We start from the raw sequence: 20306 nt of genomic DNA, 5'->3' as shown, positions 1-20306 counted from the left end.
TCACAAACCTGAGTCCCCTCGACGCCCCTCCTGTGCTCCCGCTCCCTGTTGAATCCGTCATCCGTTGTGAGAATTCCACCCCTCAATTTGTCTTGAATTTGTTTCTCTCTCCCCTGGTATTTATTACCAGTTGTCTAGTCCAAGCTGTACCACCTCTTTACCAAACCACCGGAGTCACCTTCTAACTTCTCGCTGGTCCCTGTGGCTTCCTCCAGTCCAGTGTCCCTTTCAAGGTGTCCATGAGGCCATGCCGCGCTCCGGTTTTAAACCCTTAGTGACTCCTCACAACAAATGGGACCTTTTTATTCACTTCCTATTGTTGCTTTGAACAAATTACTGAGAAGTTGGTGCCTGAGATAGTACAGTTTTATCATCTCACAGCTCTGGGGTAAGACATCTGAAATGAGCCTCACAGGTGGTGCAGTGGTAAAGAATCCACCTGCAATGAAGGAGACACACAGAGACTCGAGTTCGATCCCTGGGTCGGGAAGATCCCCTGGAGGAGGACACGGCAACCCACTCCAGTATTCTTGCCTGGAGAATCCCATGGACAGAGGAGCCTGGCGGGCTACAGCCCATGGGGTTGCAGAGAGTTGGACACGACTGAGTGACTGAGCACACACACGCACATGCACACGCGTTCACACATGTGTGCATGTACACACACATGGGGTGAAATTTGAGTGTCAGTGGAGCTGCCCTCCTGGGGACTCTGGGGGAAAGTCCATCTCCTCTTCTTCCCCAGCTTCTAGAACCCACTCGCTTTCTGAGACTCAGGGCCCCTTCCTCTGTCTTCAGAGCCAGCCGTGTCGTGTGTTCAGATCTTCCTGTGTCTGTGGTCACATCACCCTCCTCTCCTTCCCTCTTTCCATTATAAGGACCCTTGTGAGGACACAGGGCCTGCCCTGATAACCTGGGATCATCCCTTAACTTAATCAGCCTGCAAGTTCCTATGCCGTGTATGTGGTGCACATTTGTACTTTCTGGGGATCCTTCTCTGGACACCTTTTGGGGGCCAGCAAAATATTTAAACTGCTCACATCACATGAGGCCCACTGCTGCCCACACCCATTCCCTTTTCACAGCTCACCCCCATGCCAGCCCGTTGGTCCTCAGGCCTCTGAGGTCGATGAACCCATTTCCCCCTTGGAGCCTTTCTACGTCTCATTCCTCAGTTTGAAATGTCCCTGGACTTGTCCTTTAGTTGTCAGCGAGGCTGTACCTTCCTCACCCATTGCCCCATCTAAACCATGGCAGTTTCTCCTGCAGGCTCTTCTCTGACCCCATACAGTTTTTCAGTTTCGGTGATCGTGGTTCACCATCTGTCTCTCTGAAAGACCAGCAGGACCAAAAGGACAGTGAATGGTCAGTGCCCGGACATTGTGGCTGGCAGAGTGGGTGATACAAGAAGGCCCTTAGTTAACATTTGCTGAGTAAATGACACTGTCGACAAGTGTATGAATCTAAAACAAAGACCCTAATTCTCTTAAAAAATGAATTTTATGAACTAATAGGAAATTTTCCATAAATGGTATGGAGACTGGGACGAAGAAATGTTAATTTACAAAATAACTTCAGTCCTTCCAATTGCCAATGGCAGAGAATCCGTGTTACTAAGAATATTCTAGAGTGTTGGTCATGTGTAAGTTATGTGGTTTCAGCATGATTTGTGCTTCTTTTTGGTAGCTTGCAGGCCTCATTACCAGCAAGTGTATCGAGTGGATGGGAGGAGTGGGCTACACCAAAAGTTACCCTATGGAAAAATATTTCCGAGATGCGAAGATTGGTAAATAGAGTTTTTAACATTTATTTTGTTTTATTTGACTCTGTAGGTGTTTTAGGCTGTTGTATTTGGTTTGATTTTTTTGTTGTTGTCGTTACTGGTACCTAGGAAGAGGCAGTTTTAATCTCTTCAGTTACTATATTTCTTGGCTCTCCTTTTTTTGTGGCTGGGTTTTTTTCCCCCCTACTTCTTCCTTCAAAAAAGTAGATTTATTTTTTTTTTAAAGCATCAAATTGTCTTTTTAAATGCCTCAAGGCCTCTGAAGGCCTTTCAATAAAGCCACAACAAATTCTGCTGTCTTAATTGTTCTTTTACTAAAAATGTTAATATTTTTGACTGGTTTAATGCTGTTGCTGGAAGCTCAGTTCTAATTTTAGACATTAAGTGGGTAACCAAGCCTGAGCATTCTGCTGCTGTACTGCCAGGTGGGAAGACAGAAACTCAGCAGTTATAAAAGCTGCCTATTCCCAGGAAACCATCCAGGCTTGTGCCTTGATAGTTTAGGAACGGGAAACCTCACCTGTTTAATACTGATTCTGGAAATCTGTAAATCAAATGGAATATTGTTATCTCTTAGGTAAAATTACCTTGTCAAATAATACCACATTTAGGGGACGTTAGATAGTGTTCCTGGTAAAGTTTTATAGTAAATGCAGAGGTGGTGTTTGCAGACCTGATTCTTGTACAGACTCTTTTACCGTGGCTCCACTCCTATTTGTTCCTTTTCTCCCCTTTCTTTAAGGCACAATTTATGAAGGAACTTCAAATATCCAGCTGAACACCATTGCAAAGTGCATCAGAGAGGAATACTGACAGGACAGCCAGAGAAGTGGGGCCTCTCCCTGCTGCCGCTCGTGTTAAATTTTAAACTCTGTGCCTTGTTGGGGGCTGTGGACCTCCGTCTCACTGAATGATTTCATTTGGGCCTTTCCTCTTGGATCTGAGACCCTTTCTGTCTTTTCTTTACAATCTGTTTAACTTAGGCACAGAAAATCATTTTTAAAATTTGGGAAGAAATGTGCCCATATTTTCTCCAAAACTATTTTTAAAGCTCTATATGCATGATCATTCTAGCTTCAGTATACAGAAGTTTCACTTTATTAGAATTTGGAAAAATAAAGACAGTTTGAGTCTTTCTTGCAGATATGGCTATTTTATATTCCTATCATTATACATCATCAGTCAAAGAGACATTTGTGATCATTGGCAGCTCTATTGAACAAACAGATTCAATTCCAAGTTGCTAAACTAGGTAGACACTGATAAAAATTTATTTAGAAAAATCTAAAAGTTTTTGGAAAAGCTCATTGGAAAAGACCCTGATGCTGGGAAAGATTGAAGACAGGAGAAGAAGGGGATGGCAGAGGATGAAATGGTTGGATGGCATCACCAACTCGATGGACATGAGTTTGAGCAAGCTCTGGGAATTGGTGTTGGACAGAGAAGCCTGGTGTGCCATAGTCCATGGGGTCGCAAAGAGTCGGATGCAACTGAACTGAAAGTGTTCTGAATATAAGAAAATGAGTGGAAAATGAGGGTATAACTCTATAGTTTATATAATTGAAGAAAACATTTTAACAAAGGAAAGTGATATAATTTGTTCCTATAACTGACCAGTGTGAAAGGTGTATTTTATGATGATTGCAGTAAATCATTTTGAAAACAAGTCTTGAGGACTTCCCTGATGGTCCAGTGGTGAAGAATCTGGAATCTGCCTTGCAGTACAGGGGACATGGGTTTGAGCCCTGGTAGGGGAACTCAGATCCCATATGTCATGGAGCAGCTGGGCCCACACTCGGCAACTACTGAATTTGCGTGCTCCAGGGTCCGTGTGACCCGACTAGAGAGCCCGTGTGCCTCAACGAAAGATCCCATGTGACAGAAGACCTGACACAGCCAAATAAATAAAAAAACATTTAAATAAATAAAAGATGATTGGACTTAAAAAAAATAATAAACAGTCTCTACAGTAGTTTTCAAGTATGAAGTTTAAATAATTTGGTTTAATAATCAGAATATACTCAACACTGTAATATTCATTTTACCAACGATGCTGTTTACTTCTCTTTATATTGAATACTTGGGCTTCAATTTAAATTGAATACTGAGTAAAATTGTTTACTCAAGCTTAGTTGTTGAGCTTTATCATGATAGGTAATTCAGAAATTATACTTTAGTTCAGTGATTATCTAGAGGGGTTGTCTTGCCCTCTTAAGAAGTGTATTAAAATCCTGCAAGCTATCAAGGGTGAAACAGATCACCAGCCCAGGCTGGATGCATGAGACAAGTGCTCGGGGCTGGTGCACTGGGAAGACCCAGAGGGATGGGATGGAGAGGGAGGCAGGAGGGGGGATCAGGATGGGGAACACATGTAAATCCATGGCTGATTCATGTCAATGTATGGCAAAAACCACTACAATATTGTAAAGTAATTAGCCTCCAACTAATAAAAATAAATGGAAAAAATAAAATATACATTTTTAATCTAAAAAATAAATAAATAAATAAAATCCTGTAAGGAAGGAGGAGTACAAGAGAGCTATAGGGTCTGAAAAGCATATTTAGATATTATATAAAAGGACATATCTAGGAAGGCAAAAATCTGTTGTTTTACAGTCAAATTATAGAAAGGCAAAGCTCAACAAAATATCTAGCTGGCAATGCCAGTTCTTCAGTATCAGGGATTCTCGACCAGGAGAACAGAATCTAAGTCCTCTGTCCCCTAGGCGGGAGGTGTACAGTGAAGGGCTGAGTGTATTATATTTCCTGGGACAGGGCATGCATTAGAGGTGTTGGAGAATGTTTCAACACATCCAGTTGTTTAAAGCAATCACTGCTGTCAAATGGGAAGCACTTTAGTACTTTAATGAAAGGATGACGTTTATTAAGAAAACTTGACATTTTGAAAGTAATTTTGCTTTACACATTCATGTTCTTCAAATCTGTATAATGCATATCTTGGTTAAGTATTCAGAATTGTGTAAGTATAGTGGAGATAGGAGTTACATTAGAATATTAGAAATATGGACAAATTTTGACCTCTGATCAAAAGGGATCAAGTCTACTTTCAGATAGATTGCTGATGGAAGCCAGTCATTCAGTCTTTCAGAACAAAAGGACAGTACTCTGATAAGGAAAGTAGGGGATGGATGAATTGTCCTAAAGCGTGGCAGGGACAACTTTGATTTCTGTGATTATTTGAATGAGGTGGGCTTTTCAGATGACAGAGTAGAAGCCAATATCAGTAATGCTAACTTCCTCCCCTAGAGTTATAAACATGTGAAGCTACAATAAACCTTGTTCAGATTAGCAGTATGAGCGAGGCTTCCGTGTATATCTGAACCTTGAATTTATATTTCATATTGGTACAGTTCTAATTGTGTGTATATTTTTGCACATGTTTGAAAATAACAGTTGAAAATCATGTATTATAGTTAATATCTGTCCATGCCTTCTTCCATTAGTGAATTTTGTTATTGTACAATTTACCAAAAAGGATATGGTGGGTTTTCCTCATAGTTCTTCCATTATAGCTTTTCTTAATAACCATGACTTTGGGGGTTTTGAGTTTGTGTCTAGTGGAAGGACAGACTTGTTTATCTCCTGAAACCTATCATTACTGTTTGTTAATTTGAGGATAGGGCCATTACAGGTCCCAGAAGGAAGAGACTTGAACACAAGCACCAAGTCATATTTATGTGGGCAGAGCTGGACTCACCCCAACTGCCACGTTAGTATTGTCAGGAATTTCAGTTTACAACACAAAAATGAATCGGTGTCAAAGGTTTTAGAATTATGGAAAGCTCCCGATTCCTGGTGTCTCGGTAAAGAATCTGCCTGCAGTACAGGAGATCCGAGTTCAGTCCCTGGGTGGGGAAGATCCCCTGTAGAAGGGAATGGCTACCCACACCAATACTCTTGCCTGGAGAGTTCCATGTACAGAAGCAGGCTACAGTTCATGGTGTCGCAAAAAGTCCCACACGACTAACTGACTAACACTTTCACTTTCAAATCTTAGAAAGACTTTAGAGAACCATCCAGCCAACTCTCTTCATTTTAAAAGTGAAGGATTCATGTAGCCCAGAATACTTACCCAAGATCATCCATCCAGGGCCAAAGATAAGACAGAGATCCAAATGTACTGTCTCCCAATTCAGTGTTCTTCCTACTGTTTACCACTGTCTCTGTTCAACACATTCTGGATTACATCCTTGTTATGTTTCAGTCCTCTTATTGGTTTGTTTTAGGTTTAACTGATAAAGGAATAACATTTCAGAAGTGTTAAGACTGATAGATGTCACTACTTACATTGATAAATCATCTGCCAAATATACCAGCTCTGCTAGGATGTAGCTGGTACGTCAAATGTGAGGATGATTGTAATCACTTGGTTTTATGATTATGGTGTGTTTTAGTAAATGCACTAGTTATATCCTTGCTGATGTATTTTTGCTGATCTTTCAGAAAGTAAAACTTTGGTTGTAATGGTACACATCAGACTGTAATCATGTTACAAAATCAGTATTCTACGGAGAATGAAAAAATAAAGCACTGCCTGAAGGCTTTTGCTACTTTAATAAAGCAAAATTGTTTGTTGTGCATACAGAAGTAAGAAAACAATGTACTCTTCTTGCAAGACAGACACTGTACCTTTGTTTACCAAGCTGATAGCTTGCCTGTCATGTAAGCCAATTTTGTTTGTTTTCAGGGAAGAGACCAATTTTAAATTCGTGATGCTAAATAAAATTTTTACCAGATTGATCACCCCCTTCCCCTGCTGCTTTTTAAAGCGAAAAAGCAGCTTTAAGTGGAGAGGTCACTTCTTTTGAGCACATCTTCACAGTATGTACTGGGGTTTCCCTGGTAGCTCAGATGGTAAAGCGTCTGCCTGCAATGCAGAGACCTGGGTTCAATCCCTAGGTCGGAAAGATCCCCTGGAAAGGAAATGGCAACCCACTTCAGTACTCTTGCCTGGAAAATCCCATGGATGGAGGAGCCTGGTAGGCTGCAGTCCATAGGGTTGCAGTGAGTCCGACAAGACTGTGACTTCTCCTCACAGGATAGCTCTTATCTAGCTGATATTTATGCCTGTGTTTGTAGTATCATGTCTGGAAATCTTGTATTGGTGGACCTCTTTCTCAGTGATACACTGTTGTCTAAGCTCATAGGAGGTTTCAGCCTATCTCTTCCTCATCATTTCCTGCAGTGTTTTAGAAATCTAGACACCAGTCCATCTTTACATTTGTCATCCAGTGATGTGGCCACGCAGTCACTGTGACCAAGGGCACGAGGTGCTGTGCACTCCAGGCTGCCATGCGAAATTGAGGAAGACCTTATTCTTATCAGAACGTTTACGTCAGGTGTCTTTTTTTCCTGTTCTCCTTAGTGAATCCACACACACAGAAAACCACCAAGGCCAACCCTAAAGTATTTCTTTAGGGACTTTCCTGGTGGTCCAGTGGTTAAGACTCTATGCTCCCAATGCAGGAGGCCCAGGTTCCATCCCTGATCAAAGAACTAGATCCCACAGGCCACAACTAAGAGTTTGCATGTGAACTTAAGACCTGTCACAGCCAAATTAATTAGTTTAAAAAACTCATCATTTAAATGGAGAAGGCAATGGCGACCCACTCCAGTGCTCTTGCCTGGAAAATCCCATAGACGGAGGAGCCTGGTAGGCTGTGGTCCATGGGGTCGCAACGAGTCGGACACGACTGAGCGACTTCACTTTCACTTTTCACTTTCATGCATTGGAGAAGGAAATGGCAACCCACTCCAGTGTTCTTGCCTGGAGAATCCCAGGGATAGCGGAGCCTGGTGAGCTGCCATCTATGGGGTTGCACAGAGTCAGACATGACTGAAGTGACTTAGCAGCAGCAGCAGCAGCATTTAAAAAAGTATTTCTTTAGATCCATTAGAATGACAACAATAGCACTAAGATTTCTTGTGCGTTTATCATGTACCAGTCATTATTCTATGCTCTTGACACATTTTAACTCAGTTCTATATAGTAGGTGCTCTTGTGAGCCCATTTTAAAGGCCAGGAGACTGAGGCACAGACAGGGAAATAAGTTGCTTATTGATACATGACAGAAATGATTCAAACTCAGTCTGGCTGGTGAAGGCCCCCTCAGATTCATTCCTTTGGGTCTTTAAGGTGTGTTCGTTTTTAGGAGTGTCCTATTAAAAGGTCGCTGCCACATAGCCCTTTACTAGCTAATAATTCTTCAGGGATTGTTTCAGATCATTTCAAGCAGAGAAACTAGCTGAGAACATGGCCTGTAAGACAAACAGGTGTGGTGGGAGCATATGGGTTTGGCGAGAAAGAATGGAGGGTGGGTGGACAGGGCAATAGGAAGATGCAGGAGAGGAGTGAGAAGGGTACTGAACGGGAACTAAGGAAATTCCAAAAAAAATTCATCTCCATCATAGCCGTCAAAGAACTGCCCCGAGGCAGGAAGAAAGATGGAGCAGGATACAGATCTGAGCGGGAGTGGCTACAGGAGGTTCGATTTGCCATCACTTGTGTGGGTAACTCACAATATAAAGGGAAAAAAAGACACGTAACTTTGAGGACTTCCCTGGTGGTCCATTGGCTAAGAATCTGCCTGCCAATGCAGGGGACATAAGTTTGATCCCTGGTCCAAGGAAGATCCCACATGCCCAAATGCTGCAACTACTCAGCCTATGAGCTGCGACTTCTGAAGCCCGTGAGCCTGGAGGCCATGTTCCACAATAAGAGAGGCCACCACAATGAGAAGCCTGTGCACCACCATGAAGAGTAGACCCTGCTCGCTGCAGCTAGAGAAAGTCCATGAGCACCAAAGAGGACCTGGTGAAGCCAATACATAAAATATAAATTTTTAAAATAGCTTTTAAAAAACTTAACTTTACACAGCTTTTTTTTCCCCCAAAGAAATTATGGTAAGTGGAGAACAAAGCAAGGTAGCCAAACATAGTAAAACTTATAAATGGGTGAAACTCACCCATTAAACTATGTTAAGATGGGACAAAAGGAAAATTTAAATCCCAGCTACATAATGTTAGAAACATCTTAAAAAAACAGCAGCACAGGAAAGTTGAAATGAAGAGAAGGAGAAAGCCCATACAAAATGCTACTAAGAGGGAAGCAAGAACAGCAAAATTAACATCAAAATGGAGTTAAAGGCTAAGATAATTTTTAAATGGCAGAAAAAGAGATCTCATAATAAAACAGGAAGCCTTCACCAAGAAGGTCCAGTAGTCATGAAGTTTATGTCTCTTACAGTGTAGCTGGGAACTGTAGACAACCAAACAAATAATAAAAATACAGTGAAAACTGATAAAGTCATAATCACAGCCTCTGACCTAGAAATCAACAAGTCAAGTAGGAAACGGTAAGAGCAGAGAGGGACTGGGTAGCATAATCAACAAGTCTGACATATATATTTATATACAGAGAGAAGTTTTCCTTTTCAAATGCAAGTGAATTGTCTACTTTTGAATTTTTGCCACAAAGGAAGCTTTTATAAATGCCAAAAAGACAGACTTACAGGCAACATTTACTGTACACAATGAGAAGTAAATAACCAAAAGGTAAGCTGCAAAAAACTGATCATAACTTCAAATAACCTTGGTTAATTGGAAAATAAACATATAAATTATATATTGTTGTCAAAACAAACCCAGCTGTAGTGGCCAGTGCCTCTGGGAGGATGGACAGAAAGTCATGTCAGGGACTTTGAGGGCAGCAGAGTTTGCAGTCGTGACAAATTAGAAATGGCTAGGTAGGAGAAGAAATAAATCATGGACATACATACCATGTAATCCGGTGCAGCAGTTTAAAAGAGTAAGACCCATGTTCCGAGATTAAATCATCACCAAGTTCCATTGTTTAAGAAAATAACACATCATGTAAGATTTGTGCACAACAGTACAAATCTATATATTCTGTAAATCCAAGCATGTATATAAATTCTTGGAATAAACTCGGAGAACACAGTCAACACGCTGGGGGCTGCCCTGGGACAGGGGGTCAAGAGGGCAGCCACAGGGGTCACTGGTTTCATCCTGACTATTTGAACTTCATAATTTTATTAGAGCGTACAATTGTAATAAAGTAAATATAATCTTGTGTAATTTAAAATAAAATTAAAGCTACCTATAGGGTTACTGAAAGTTTTCCCTTTGTGCATTCATTTACCTTTAACTTATTGTTCTGCTTTTCTCAAATAGGCACAGCCATGCAGTCAGCTCCATTCGGCCACGGGAGACTAGACTCTGAAACAGAGAGGACAGAAAAGGGGTCTGACACCTAATTCCTTGAAGGTTTGACCTCTGTGGATAAGCAGCACTGACCACTTTGAAAGACACCCCGCTCCCCCACAAAGCAGTGTGGGTGTGCTGAGTGGGAAGACTTCCCTAGGGGCCCTCTCACATCAACTGGACCAGCCACCCTGGCCTTGGGATTACCAGCTTGCCTTTGATTGTAATTTGATTATATGTGATTTGACTTGAGGTACTCAAACATAATATTTTCTTGGACCAGAAAAAAAAAAAACAAAAAACAAAACAACATTCAAAGCATCTCAAATCCAAGGACCCAGGTTTAAATTGGGTGGGCAGAACCAGGGCCTGGGTGTTAAATCTGACCCACTGCCTGGTTTTGTTATGACCTGCAAAGTAATTTCTTTTTTACATTTAAAATGCTATATAAACATGGACCTGATATCCCCAATTATGCCTTTTGCCCACGAAACCTAAAGGAAAACTGGCCAACCCTTGATGAAAGGGTTGCCTCCTAAGTCAGATCCTACCGAAGCTGGTCAGTTCATCTGGGTGTCACATCATAAAAAGAGAGAGGGAAGACCTTCCCTAGGAACTTGGATCATTATTCTCTCGTAATTTCATTTGTAGCTTGTCTAGCCCAACTGAATGGAAATGAATTTGAACAAACTACTGGAGATAGTGCAGGGGACAGAGGAAGCCTGGCGTGCTGCAATCCATGGGGTCGCAGAGAGCTGGACATGATTCAGCGACAGAAAAACAAAGCCCGATGGGCTCCCTCCTTCAGTCTACAGAAGCGCTCGGGCATCCGCTCATCCTCAGCGCCTGCTCCTTTAATCTCCTTTTGGTTGGTGTTTACTTTTGTCAGTGAATGTAAATGATTTTCTTAAAGTTATCTTTGGACCCATAATTGATGACATTATCGTGTTGGATACCCCTCTTCTAAGACTCTGATTCCTTTGCTTTTTGACAAACATCTACTTTTGACCGACTCTTGGTTTCTTTTCCCTTACGTGGACATTCTTCCATTTATCAAGATTCTATCATGACTCATCTTCTATCCTTCGTATCAACGTCCTCACTGTACTTTAGAGTAACTTCTGGAGTCTTAAAGTGCAGACCATGGAATACTAGTCCCAGAGTTCCCGAGTCGTTAGAGATGATGTTTATTTTCAGATCTGTCCCAGCAGGATGTCCAGAGGCTCTTGAAAATTTATATGTAAAATGCAGGAGGGGACTTTCCTGGTGGTCGAGTGTTTAGGACTGTGAGCTTCCATTGGAAGAGGTGTGGATTCGATCCCTGTTCCAGGAACTAAGATCCCACAAATGATACGGCACAGCTAAAAAAAAAAAAAAAAACCTAAACATAAAATGAGGTGGGAGGTTGAGGTCTGGGAGACAACGTAAACAGTTACTAGTGGTGTAAAGACAGGCTTCCTCTGGGCCTTCTGTCCTGTATCACCTGTGGTCATTGTGGAAAGACAGACTTCCTGACCAGTCAGGAAGATCACTTCCAGTTAGATCACTGGACCTGGGGTCTGGAGTCTGCCTTTGTCACCACACCCCTGAGCGTTTTCATCACACACTCAAACTTGAGTAATGTTCAAGTGATTCCAGCCCCAATGTCTGAGTTCCTTTTCAACCTGTGCAGCACCCCAATATAACAGGACTGACTAAGCAAACCCAGAAGTCCCCAGACACCCACCTACTCAGAGGGGTAGAGCAGAAGGAACGAGAGGGGCACCTCCTCCTACCGAATCCAGAGGTGACTTGCTCATTGAGAGTGAGCAGTCACTCTCCCAGGGCTCCAACTAGAAGCTGTGCACTTAGTTCTCTGGAGCCAAAAGCAATCGTGGGCAGTGTGTTCATTGCAATTCTCCCACCCCAAAATAGGAGGCTCGGTGAGGCTTGCTTTAATGAGAGTTTACCTTTGTTAGCAAGAGAGTTAATGATAAGATAAATCACCTTAGATTTGGTGTTTGCAGCCATGAAATTAAAAGATGCTTGCTCCTTGGAAGAAAAGTTACGACCAACCTAGACAGCATATTAAGAAGCAGAGACATTATTTTGCCAACAAAGGTCCATCTAGTCAAAGCTATGGTTTTTCCAGTAGTCATGTATGGATGTGAGAGTTGGACCATAAAGAAAGCTGAGCACTGAAGAATTGATGCTTTTGAACTGTGGTGTTGGAGAAGACTCTTGAGAGTCCCTTGGACTGCAAGGAGATTCAACCAGTCCATCCTAAAGGAAATCAGTCCTGGGTGTTCACTGGAAAGACTGGAAAAACTCCAATACTTTGGCCACCTGATATGAAGAGCTGACTCATTTGAAAAGACCCTGATGCTGGGAAGGATTGAAGGCAGGAAGAGAAGGGGACGACAGAGGATGAGATAGTTGGATGGCATCACTGACTCAATGGACATGAGTTTGAGTAAACTCCAGGGAGCTGGTGATGGACAGGGAGGCCTGGTATGCTGCAGTCCACGACTGAGCGACTGAACTGAACTGAACTTGGTGATTTAAAATCTAATCATTTCTCTTAGAGAGAAATTGTTCTTTATTTTCCTCTTGGAGATGTAAACACAATAAAGTAATACCAGAGTTGTAAGGTTTTGCATCTTTGGATGGTTGGGGAGTCTGAGGGGAACACCTCTGATTGAGTAGACAGCTTCTGTGGGTCCTTTGAGTTATTTTGCACTCAGTCATATGACAGAAACCTATCACTGCATAATGTATGTACAGTTCCTTTGAGTATTAATGCTCCATCTTTTCAACCCAATTGATTTTTCCAAGTAGACAAAAGCTAAGGATATGCTGCTTATTGATTGCTGCTAAGCTCATTTTAAGTGTGTTTCATAATAAAGAGCATCTTGAGGCTGAAACAACCCTGCTCTTGTACAGCGGGTAAGAATTCTTGGGAATTACTCAGGTTGAAATGTACTAACACTGAAAACTGACTAAATACAGAAAGGCGTACGTGTTGCTTTACTCAACTTTAAAAACTCAGGCTCCATTCATCTACCGTCATGTTCTAACAGGTCATCATTTGGTGTGAACCTTCCTGCTGTCTTGGAATCAGCACACTTCTCACTTCAGTTGACCTTATAATATGTGGGTGTGGTGTTCAGTCATGTCCGGCTCTTTGCGACCCCATGGGCTGTAGCCCACCAGGCTCCTCTGTCCATGGAGTTTTCCAGGGAAGACTTCTGGAATTGGTTGCCATTTCCTACTCCAGGTGGTCAACCCAACCCAGGGTTCGAGCTCATCTCTTGCATCCCCTGTATTGGCAGGCAGATTCTTCAACACTGAGCCACCTGGGAAGGCCCCAGTTGACCCTAAATTATACAAATGTTTGCAGCCTCCAAGCAGGTTTTTTGGTCTAAAATTTCTACTGGGCCTCAGCAATCCACGGCAAACCCCAGAAGAATAAAAATTTCAGGGGACTTACCTGGTTGTCCAGTGGTTAAAACTCCACACTTCCACTGCAAGGGTTGTGGGTTCGATCCCTGGTCAGGGAACTCAGATCCTGTATGCCATATGGCTCAGGCAAAAAAAAGAAAAGACAAAGTTTCAAACAAGTTTATACAAGTTTCAAAACAAGCCTTTGCTTCTAATGTTTTTTGACCCCTAGTCCCTCTACCATTTTTACTGCCCTACTTTCTGACTTTGCCATGATGATTTCAGCATGCATGAGACAGAACATGAGCCCATGCCATCATCTCTGCAACTGTTCTCTGAAGGCGAGGAGGCCAGGCCCTGATAGCCCTGCTCTTGGAGCTAACCTACCAGCAGAGGCGCAGCTATGGTCTTATTGGGTTTTTTAAAATAATTAATTAAGTTTTTGGAGAAGGAAATGGCAACCCACTCCAGTATTCTTGCCTGGAAAATCCTATGGACAGAGGAGCCTGGCAGGCTGCGGTCCATGGGGTCACCATGAGTTGGATACGACTGAGCGACTTCACTTGATTGTACCTCACAGCTTGTAGGATCTCAGTTCCTTGACCAGGGATTGAACTTGGGCCATGGCAATGAACGCCTGGAATCTTAACCTCTATGCCACCAAAGAGCTCCCCTGGTCTTATTGTTTTAATCAGTTATTACTTTATTTATTCAGGCTCTGCTGGGTCTTCCTTGCTGCGAAGTCTTTTCTCTGGTTTCGGGGAGCAGGGGCTACTCTCTAGTGGTGGAGCAGAGGCTTCTCATTGCAGTGGCTTCTCTTGCGGTGGAGCATGGGTTCTAGGGCTTGCGTGCTTCAGTAGTTGCGGCTCACAGGCTCAGTAGTGTGGCACACAGGCTTAGTTGCTCTGTGGCATGTGGGATCTTCTGGACTGGGGATTGAATCCATATCTCCTGCACTGGCGAGCAGATTCCTTACCACTAAGCCATCAGGGAAGCCCCAGTAATTATTTTTTTCATTAATAAACAGGGTGAAATTGCAGAGATTTCAACCTTCCTCATGGTATGGATTTGATGGGAATGGTTTTCACATACTTTACATTGTTGTGATCAGTAATTAAATCTTCTTTAAATAAAAAATGTGTTTTATCTTGCTTGATATTATAGAGTTTTAAAGTTTTAAGCTGACATCACCACCTCACTGAAGATTTTCTATTTCTAGTTTATTTCTACTTTTGTTTTCTAACCTGTTTTTGTACTTCCTATTTCTACTATGATCTTATGTGTACTCAGGATCTAAAAAAAATTTTTTTAACCTAAAAAAATTTTTTTCTATTCAAAGTGTACAAAAGTAGAATGTACCTTCATAAAAAATGTATATTGAAGTTAATGCAGAATTTAAAATTAGAATTCTTTTTTCATCTCTTCCCAAAAGTTAGCTTTTAAAGTATTCAAAATAATTAATATTAAAAGGCCAGATAAAATTCCAACCTGTATAAAAGTTTTAATAATTTAAACGAAACTTGCTTTTTAATCTTGATTTTTGATATTTCAATTAGTTGTAAATGCTTTTTATGAACAAGAACATTCACAATTCTTGTATTCATCAGCTAATGTAATGAATTGCTGTCACATATCATGCATGTTAGTTCCAGACCTTCATACATAAAATCAAAAGTCATGTGAATTATTACTACAAAATGTTGTCCAGCACCATATAAAACTGTTGGAAAGCTATGCCAATTCATGAGAACTTCAGGAAGTCTCCGCTGGAACACAGAGGAACCAAAGAAGGGACGCTCCCTGCTTTAGGAAATGGTCACTGGTTACTCAAGAATCTCTTGCACTCTTGTTTTCTGAGAGGAAAGATTTAACAGGTTAGTAAATTTGTCCTTTGCTCAGGCAAACCCTCCTCACCCCACCCCGACCCCCACATGGGTATCTCTCTCTGAGATGCTCGTCAGGATTCCTGCTCCTTCTGTCTCAGGCAAAGCAGTTGAAGAAGGACCCCACGGCTTGACAGGTGTTAGTCATGAGGGTGGATGCTTCCGGTTCAGGTCATGGGGGCCAGCATAGCACCAGATCCAGGGGAATACAGGGCCTGTTGTGTGTTTATGAAATGTGAAAGCCCCAGGCAGCAGCTCGCCTCGCCCATGTCTAAGTAGGTACTAACTTTGAGAATATTCATACAATACTTGCACAGTGCTTCGTTCTGAAATACTCCGAGACAACTAGCCAAATTCTCGAAACTGTGATGAAATGTTACACTTTTATCTAGGTGTAAAATTGCTTCTGTTGCCACATCTTCATGTAGGTTGTTAGTTTTGGTTTAAGATTTGGCTCCTGACAAACAAGGAAAGTAGAGTTGGCTACCACCGAGGCCATTCCCAGTGTATACAGTAGGCACCTCTTGTCTGCCACAGAGCTTCTGCTTCTCAACCCTGACTGGAAGATCAGGTTCAAGACTGGAGAGAAGGTGCAGGCTCTGCCCGCGTTTCCCATCCAGCTTTATCCTAAAGGCAGCTGATATCCTTTACGTAGGGGTGAAGGTACAGTGGCATCCGGTCCCGTCACTTAATGGCAAATAGATGGGGAAGCAATGGAAACAGTGACAGACTTTATTTTCTTGGGCTCCAAAATCACTGCAGATGGTAACTGCAGCCATGAAATTAAAAGACGCTTGCTCCTTGGAAGAAAAGCTCTGATAAACTTAGATAGCATGTTAAAAGGCAGAGACATTACTCACCAACAGAAGGCTGTCTAGTCAAAGCTATAGTTTTTCCAGTAGTCATGTATGGATGTGAGAGTTGGACCATAAAGAAAGCTGAGTGTCGAAGAGTTGATGCTTTTGAACTGTGGTGTTGGAGAAAACTCTTGAGAGTCCCTTGGACTGCAAGGAGATCCAACCAGTCCATCCTAAAGGAGACCAGTCCTGAATATTCATTGGAAGGACTGATGCTGAAGCTCCAATACTTTGGTCACCTGATGCAAAGAACTGACTCATTAGAAAAGACCCTGATGCTGGGAAAGATTGAAGGCAGAAGGAGAAGGGGACAACAGAGGATGAGATGGTTGGATGGCATCACTGACTCAATGGACATGGGTTTGGGTGGACTCTGGGAGTTGGTGATGGACAGGGAGGCCTGGCGTGCTGCGGTTCATGGGGTCGCAAGGAGTCAGACACACCTGAGTGACTGAACTGAACTGAACTGTACTGATGCTGGGAAAGATTGAAGGCAGGAGGAGAAGGGGATGACAGAGGATGAGATGGTTGGATGGCATCACCGACTCAATGAACATGAGTTTGAGCAAGCTTCGGAATTTGGTGATGGACAGGAAAGCCTGGCGTGCTGCAGTCCACGGGGCTGCAAAGAGTCTGAGCAACTGAACTGAACTGAACTGAAGGCACTTGAGGAAAGGATTTCAACGTTTCATTTTTTTCCCCCCAACGTTTTTATTCTCACTGAGGGAAGGATGAGATGAATCCTGGCGCCAAGGATCGTTAGGGACTGGCTTTCAGATGTGGAGCAACAGGGAACCAAAACCTTAAGAACAAGCAAGGAGGCAAGTTCAGGAAGTCAGAAAGAGTCCATAAGTGCCCAGTGATGCTGACTGTGGGGCTGGGAGATCTCCAAAATAATTCTCAGTGTGTTTAGATCTTCTGGACTTCCCAGGTGGCGCTAGTGGTAAAGAGTCCATCAGCCAATGCATTTTGTTCCCACCTGGACAACTTACTTAGCCAGGTGATTGTTAATTTTTCCCATAAATGCAGGAGAAAAGAACCCAGGAAACCATATGGCATTATGGGGGAATGCCCAAGACGGGGTCAGGATGACCTCATCTTGAGTTCTTTGTTCCAAAAAGTTAAGGAAGACAGGTCCTGCTTGTGCCCACAGGCCTGAGAGTTGGCACAGGATTTAGAATGGGATTGTAGATGATACGCTTTCTATAGGATCTTTTCCCTTGAGAACAAAGAAATAGGCGTGGGGAAGGAATGCAAAGAGCCAGTGGTGAAATGTAGCCACTCTTGCCAGAGACCCCCAAGGCCCAAGGAAACAGACCCCCTTGACAGTCAATCCTCATTCATAACATGCTCATGGAAAAGGAGCCAGAACAACAAAGTCAAGCGGAGTCACCTGCCCAGGTCTCCCCCCTTCCCATCCATTCTCAAGCCACAACCAACCCCAACACCAGAGGGAAAAAGGAAAGAGTCAAGAAAGACCGTGAACTCTTCCCCATACCATGCACACACACACACACACACACACACACACACACACACACGCCACAAGCTGTTAGAGACAGAAGGCAGATGGGACCACTGCTGGGATTCTGTTCATAGGAGCCTCAGAATGGATATGAGGGGGCTGCCCTGATGGTCGAGTGGTTAAGTGGTTAAGAATCCATCTTGCCATGCAAGGGACACCAGTTCGATCTCCGGTCCAGGAAGATCCCACATGCCTTGGGGCCACTAAACCTGAGCACCACAACTACTGAAGCCTGCATGCCTAGAGCCTGTGCTCGGCCCACAAGAGAAGCTGCTGCAACGAGAAGCCTGTGCACCACAGAGAAGAGTAGTCCCCCTCACTGCAACTAGAGAAAGCCTGCATGCAACAACCAAGATCCAGCACAGCCAAAAACTAAAGCTAAATAAGTAAATTTTTTTTAAATGGACATGAGGCTGCAGTTTTTAAATGAACTGAGCTGTCTTTTGAGGAGTGGGCACTGCATCGGGTCTCAGCTGTGGCACTTGGGATCTTTCATTGAGGCATACAGATTCTCTAGTTGCAGCACTCAGGCTTAGCTGCTCCATGACATGTGGAATCTTAGTTCCCCGACTAGGGATCGAACCGACATCCCCTGCATTGCAAGGCAGCTTCTTAACCACTGGGCCACCAGGGAATTCCCAATATGGCCAAGAACGAACTGAGGCTGCTCAATGAACCAAAAGTGACTCTGACTTTGTCACGTTGAACTGAGATCTACAGCTGTCAAGGGAGCTACCACCTAGCAGGAGAGAGGTATAGGGCAGAGGGTAATTTGAGATGGTTATTAGAAAACATTTCCACTGAGCTCCAATGTGCTGTTTCCCTCCTGCTCACCTGAGTCAGTGAAGCAAGGTCCACACCCATCCCCTGTCTTTGGACCCCCTCCTAGGAGCTTCAGCTGCCCATGATCTTTGGGTACCCAGCGCTGTCCTCTGTCAACTCTGGGGGCTACCTATGGCTTTTCAAAAAAGCCCCAAAAGCAAAGTAGCTGCTTCGACAAGATAACTTGAAAGGTCTCCTGAAAAATCTTGTAAATGTCGAGCTGCTTGGGACCCTGGGGCTTTCTCAGCTGCCCCTTTGTTGACATCCAGGAAACCTGAGTCTGAAAAGAGCAAAGCCCCTGCTCCCACAATAATGAAGTCAATGACCAAGAGGGTTGAGCTTTGAAATCAGACTGCAGTGTAGGGATGTCCATTCCCCGATGTCTTAATTATGCAAACTGAGGTAGCTTACTTGACTTCTGCAAAGTTTTATTTTCTTGATTGGAAAATGAAAATGGTAATACCAATGCCCCCGTCGAAGACTTGCTGTGAGGAATGAGATAAATGGTGTGTGTGAACTGCAGCCAAGTACCTGACAGATAGCAAGCCATTCAACAAACCTTAGATCTCATCACCAGCTGGGACCACATGCAGGTCTCCTGGCTCCTCATTCAATACCCTTGTCAGATCAACTGCCAGAGAGTAGGGCAGAAAGTAAAGTTGAAAAACTTCTGAAGTCTCGCTTTTTCTCAAATTATAGCTGCTCCCCTACCCTGACCCGCTTGGTTAGAGGTTGGCCATCAAGGCCACTGCCACATCTGGCTGTGCAGCCAGCAGAAAATGCAGAGGCCGTTCAAGCTCTCGGCTTCCCACTCCAAGATGGTCTGCATGACATTTGGGTCAATCAATTTACAGATAATGATTCTTGCCGCAGAGCGGTGCATGTCCAATCACAAGAAATAGGGGTCCCCAATTGATTTTTGTGGACTGGTTTCATTTTCTCAGAAAGCTTTTCAGGTCAAAACATTGGCCGGAGCTAGGGTGCTGATAGGAGGTGGCATATTTCCATCTGCTTTTGCCCAGAAATGTCTGGCTATCATTGTGCTCTGTTGAATAAAATTGAAATCATCAAGCCCTTTGAGGCATTGCAGGGACATTTTTCAAGCAGGACTTTTAAACCAGGGGGATGGGGTGGGGGAGGACCCAGAGCATCTGCCTGGAGGAGATCACACACACACACACACACACGCATATACAAATACATGTGTGGAATTTTTTTTCAGGATAAATTTCTTGCAGCAACATAGTGGGATTCAAGAACCTGAGTGTCTGTGGAGAGGGGGCTCTTTTTCTGCACTGTGTTTTCCACCCTCCACGTGTGGACTTCATTTTCAGCATCTTTAAAATGAAAGTATAAGGAAGCCTAAATAAATAGTTAAAGGAGTAATTAAAAACTGGCAAATGGCTCTATTTCTCTCTAAACTGGTTGATTTATGCCTTGTTGTAGCTTTTTTTTCTTTTTCTTTGAGGACACAAAACTATTAATTTATGAGTGCGAAGAACAGTGAATTAATCCTAAAGAGCCCTGCAGCCTTTAAAGACCTGAATCATATGTTGAGCTCGTTTAAAACTTGCATAGGAAATTAAGGGAGAATAAAACCCTTTAATTTGAAAAGTGCATCTATAGTTGACGTCCCTAGGATATCTGCAGGGTCATTATTCAGAAAGGTTAAGGAGGACTTTATTTTTTTATATGCACTATGTATTTCCCAGTTCCAGCTCACCATGGTGCATTTCAACTTATAAAGAGTAGGAGATAACAGGGGGGGAGGG

The 20306-nt window shown here is 43.0% G+C and overlaps 1 protein-coding gene across 1 annotated transcript in view; it reads left to right on the top strand.

The window, feature by feature from the left end:
* ACADSB (acyl-CoA dehydrogenase short/branched chain) overlaps positions 1-2925 on the top strand; it is a 32445-nt gene extending 29520 nt beyond the window's left edge. Inside the window, exons 10-11 of the mRNA XM_043475192.1 lie at positions 1687-1786; positions 2526-2925. Coding sequence (XP_043331127.1) covers positions 1687-1786; positions 2526-2596 — 171 coding nt within the window. The 3' untranslated portion in view covers positions 2597-2925. The remainder of the gene's footprint in view (positions 1-1686; positions 1787-2525) is intronic.
* Positions 2926-20306: the final 17381 nt, after the last annotated feature.

The sequence above is a fragment of the Cervus canadensis genome, chromosome 8 (genome assembly GCF_019320065.1).
Source record: "Cervus canadensis isolate Bull #8, Minnesota chromosome 8, ASM1932006v1, whole genome shotgun sequence".
Lineage (NCBI taxonomy): Eukaryota > Metazoa > Chordata > Mammalia > Artiodactyla > Cervidae > Cervus > Cervus canadensis.
The sequence above is the reverse complement of the archived record's forward strand: the minus strand, read 5'-3'. Positions and strand labels throughout refer to the sequence as shown.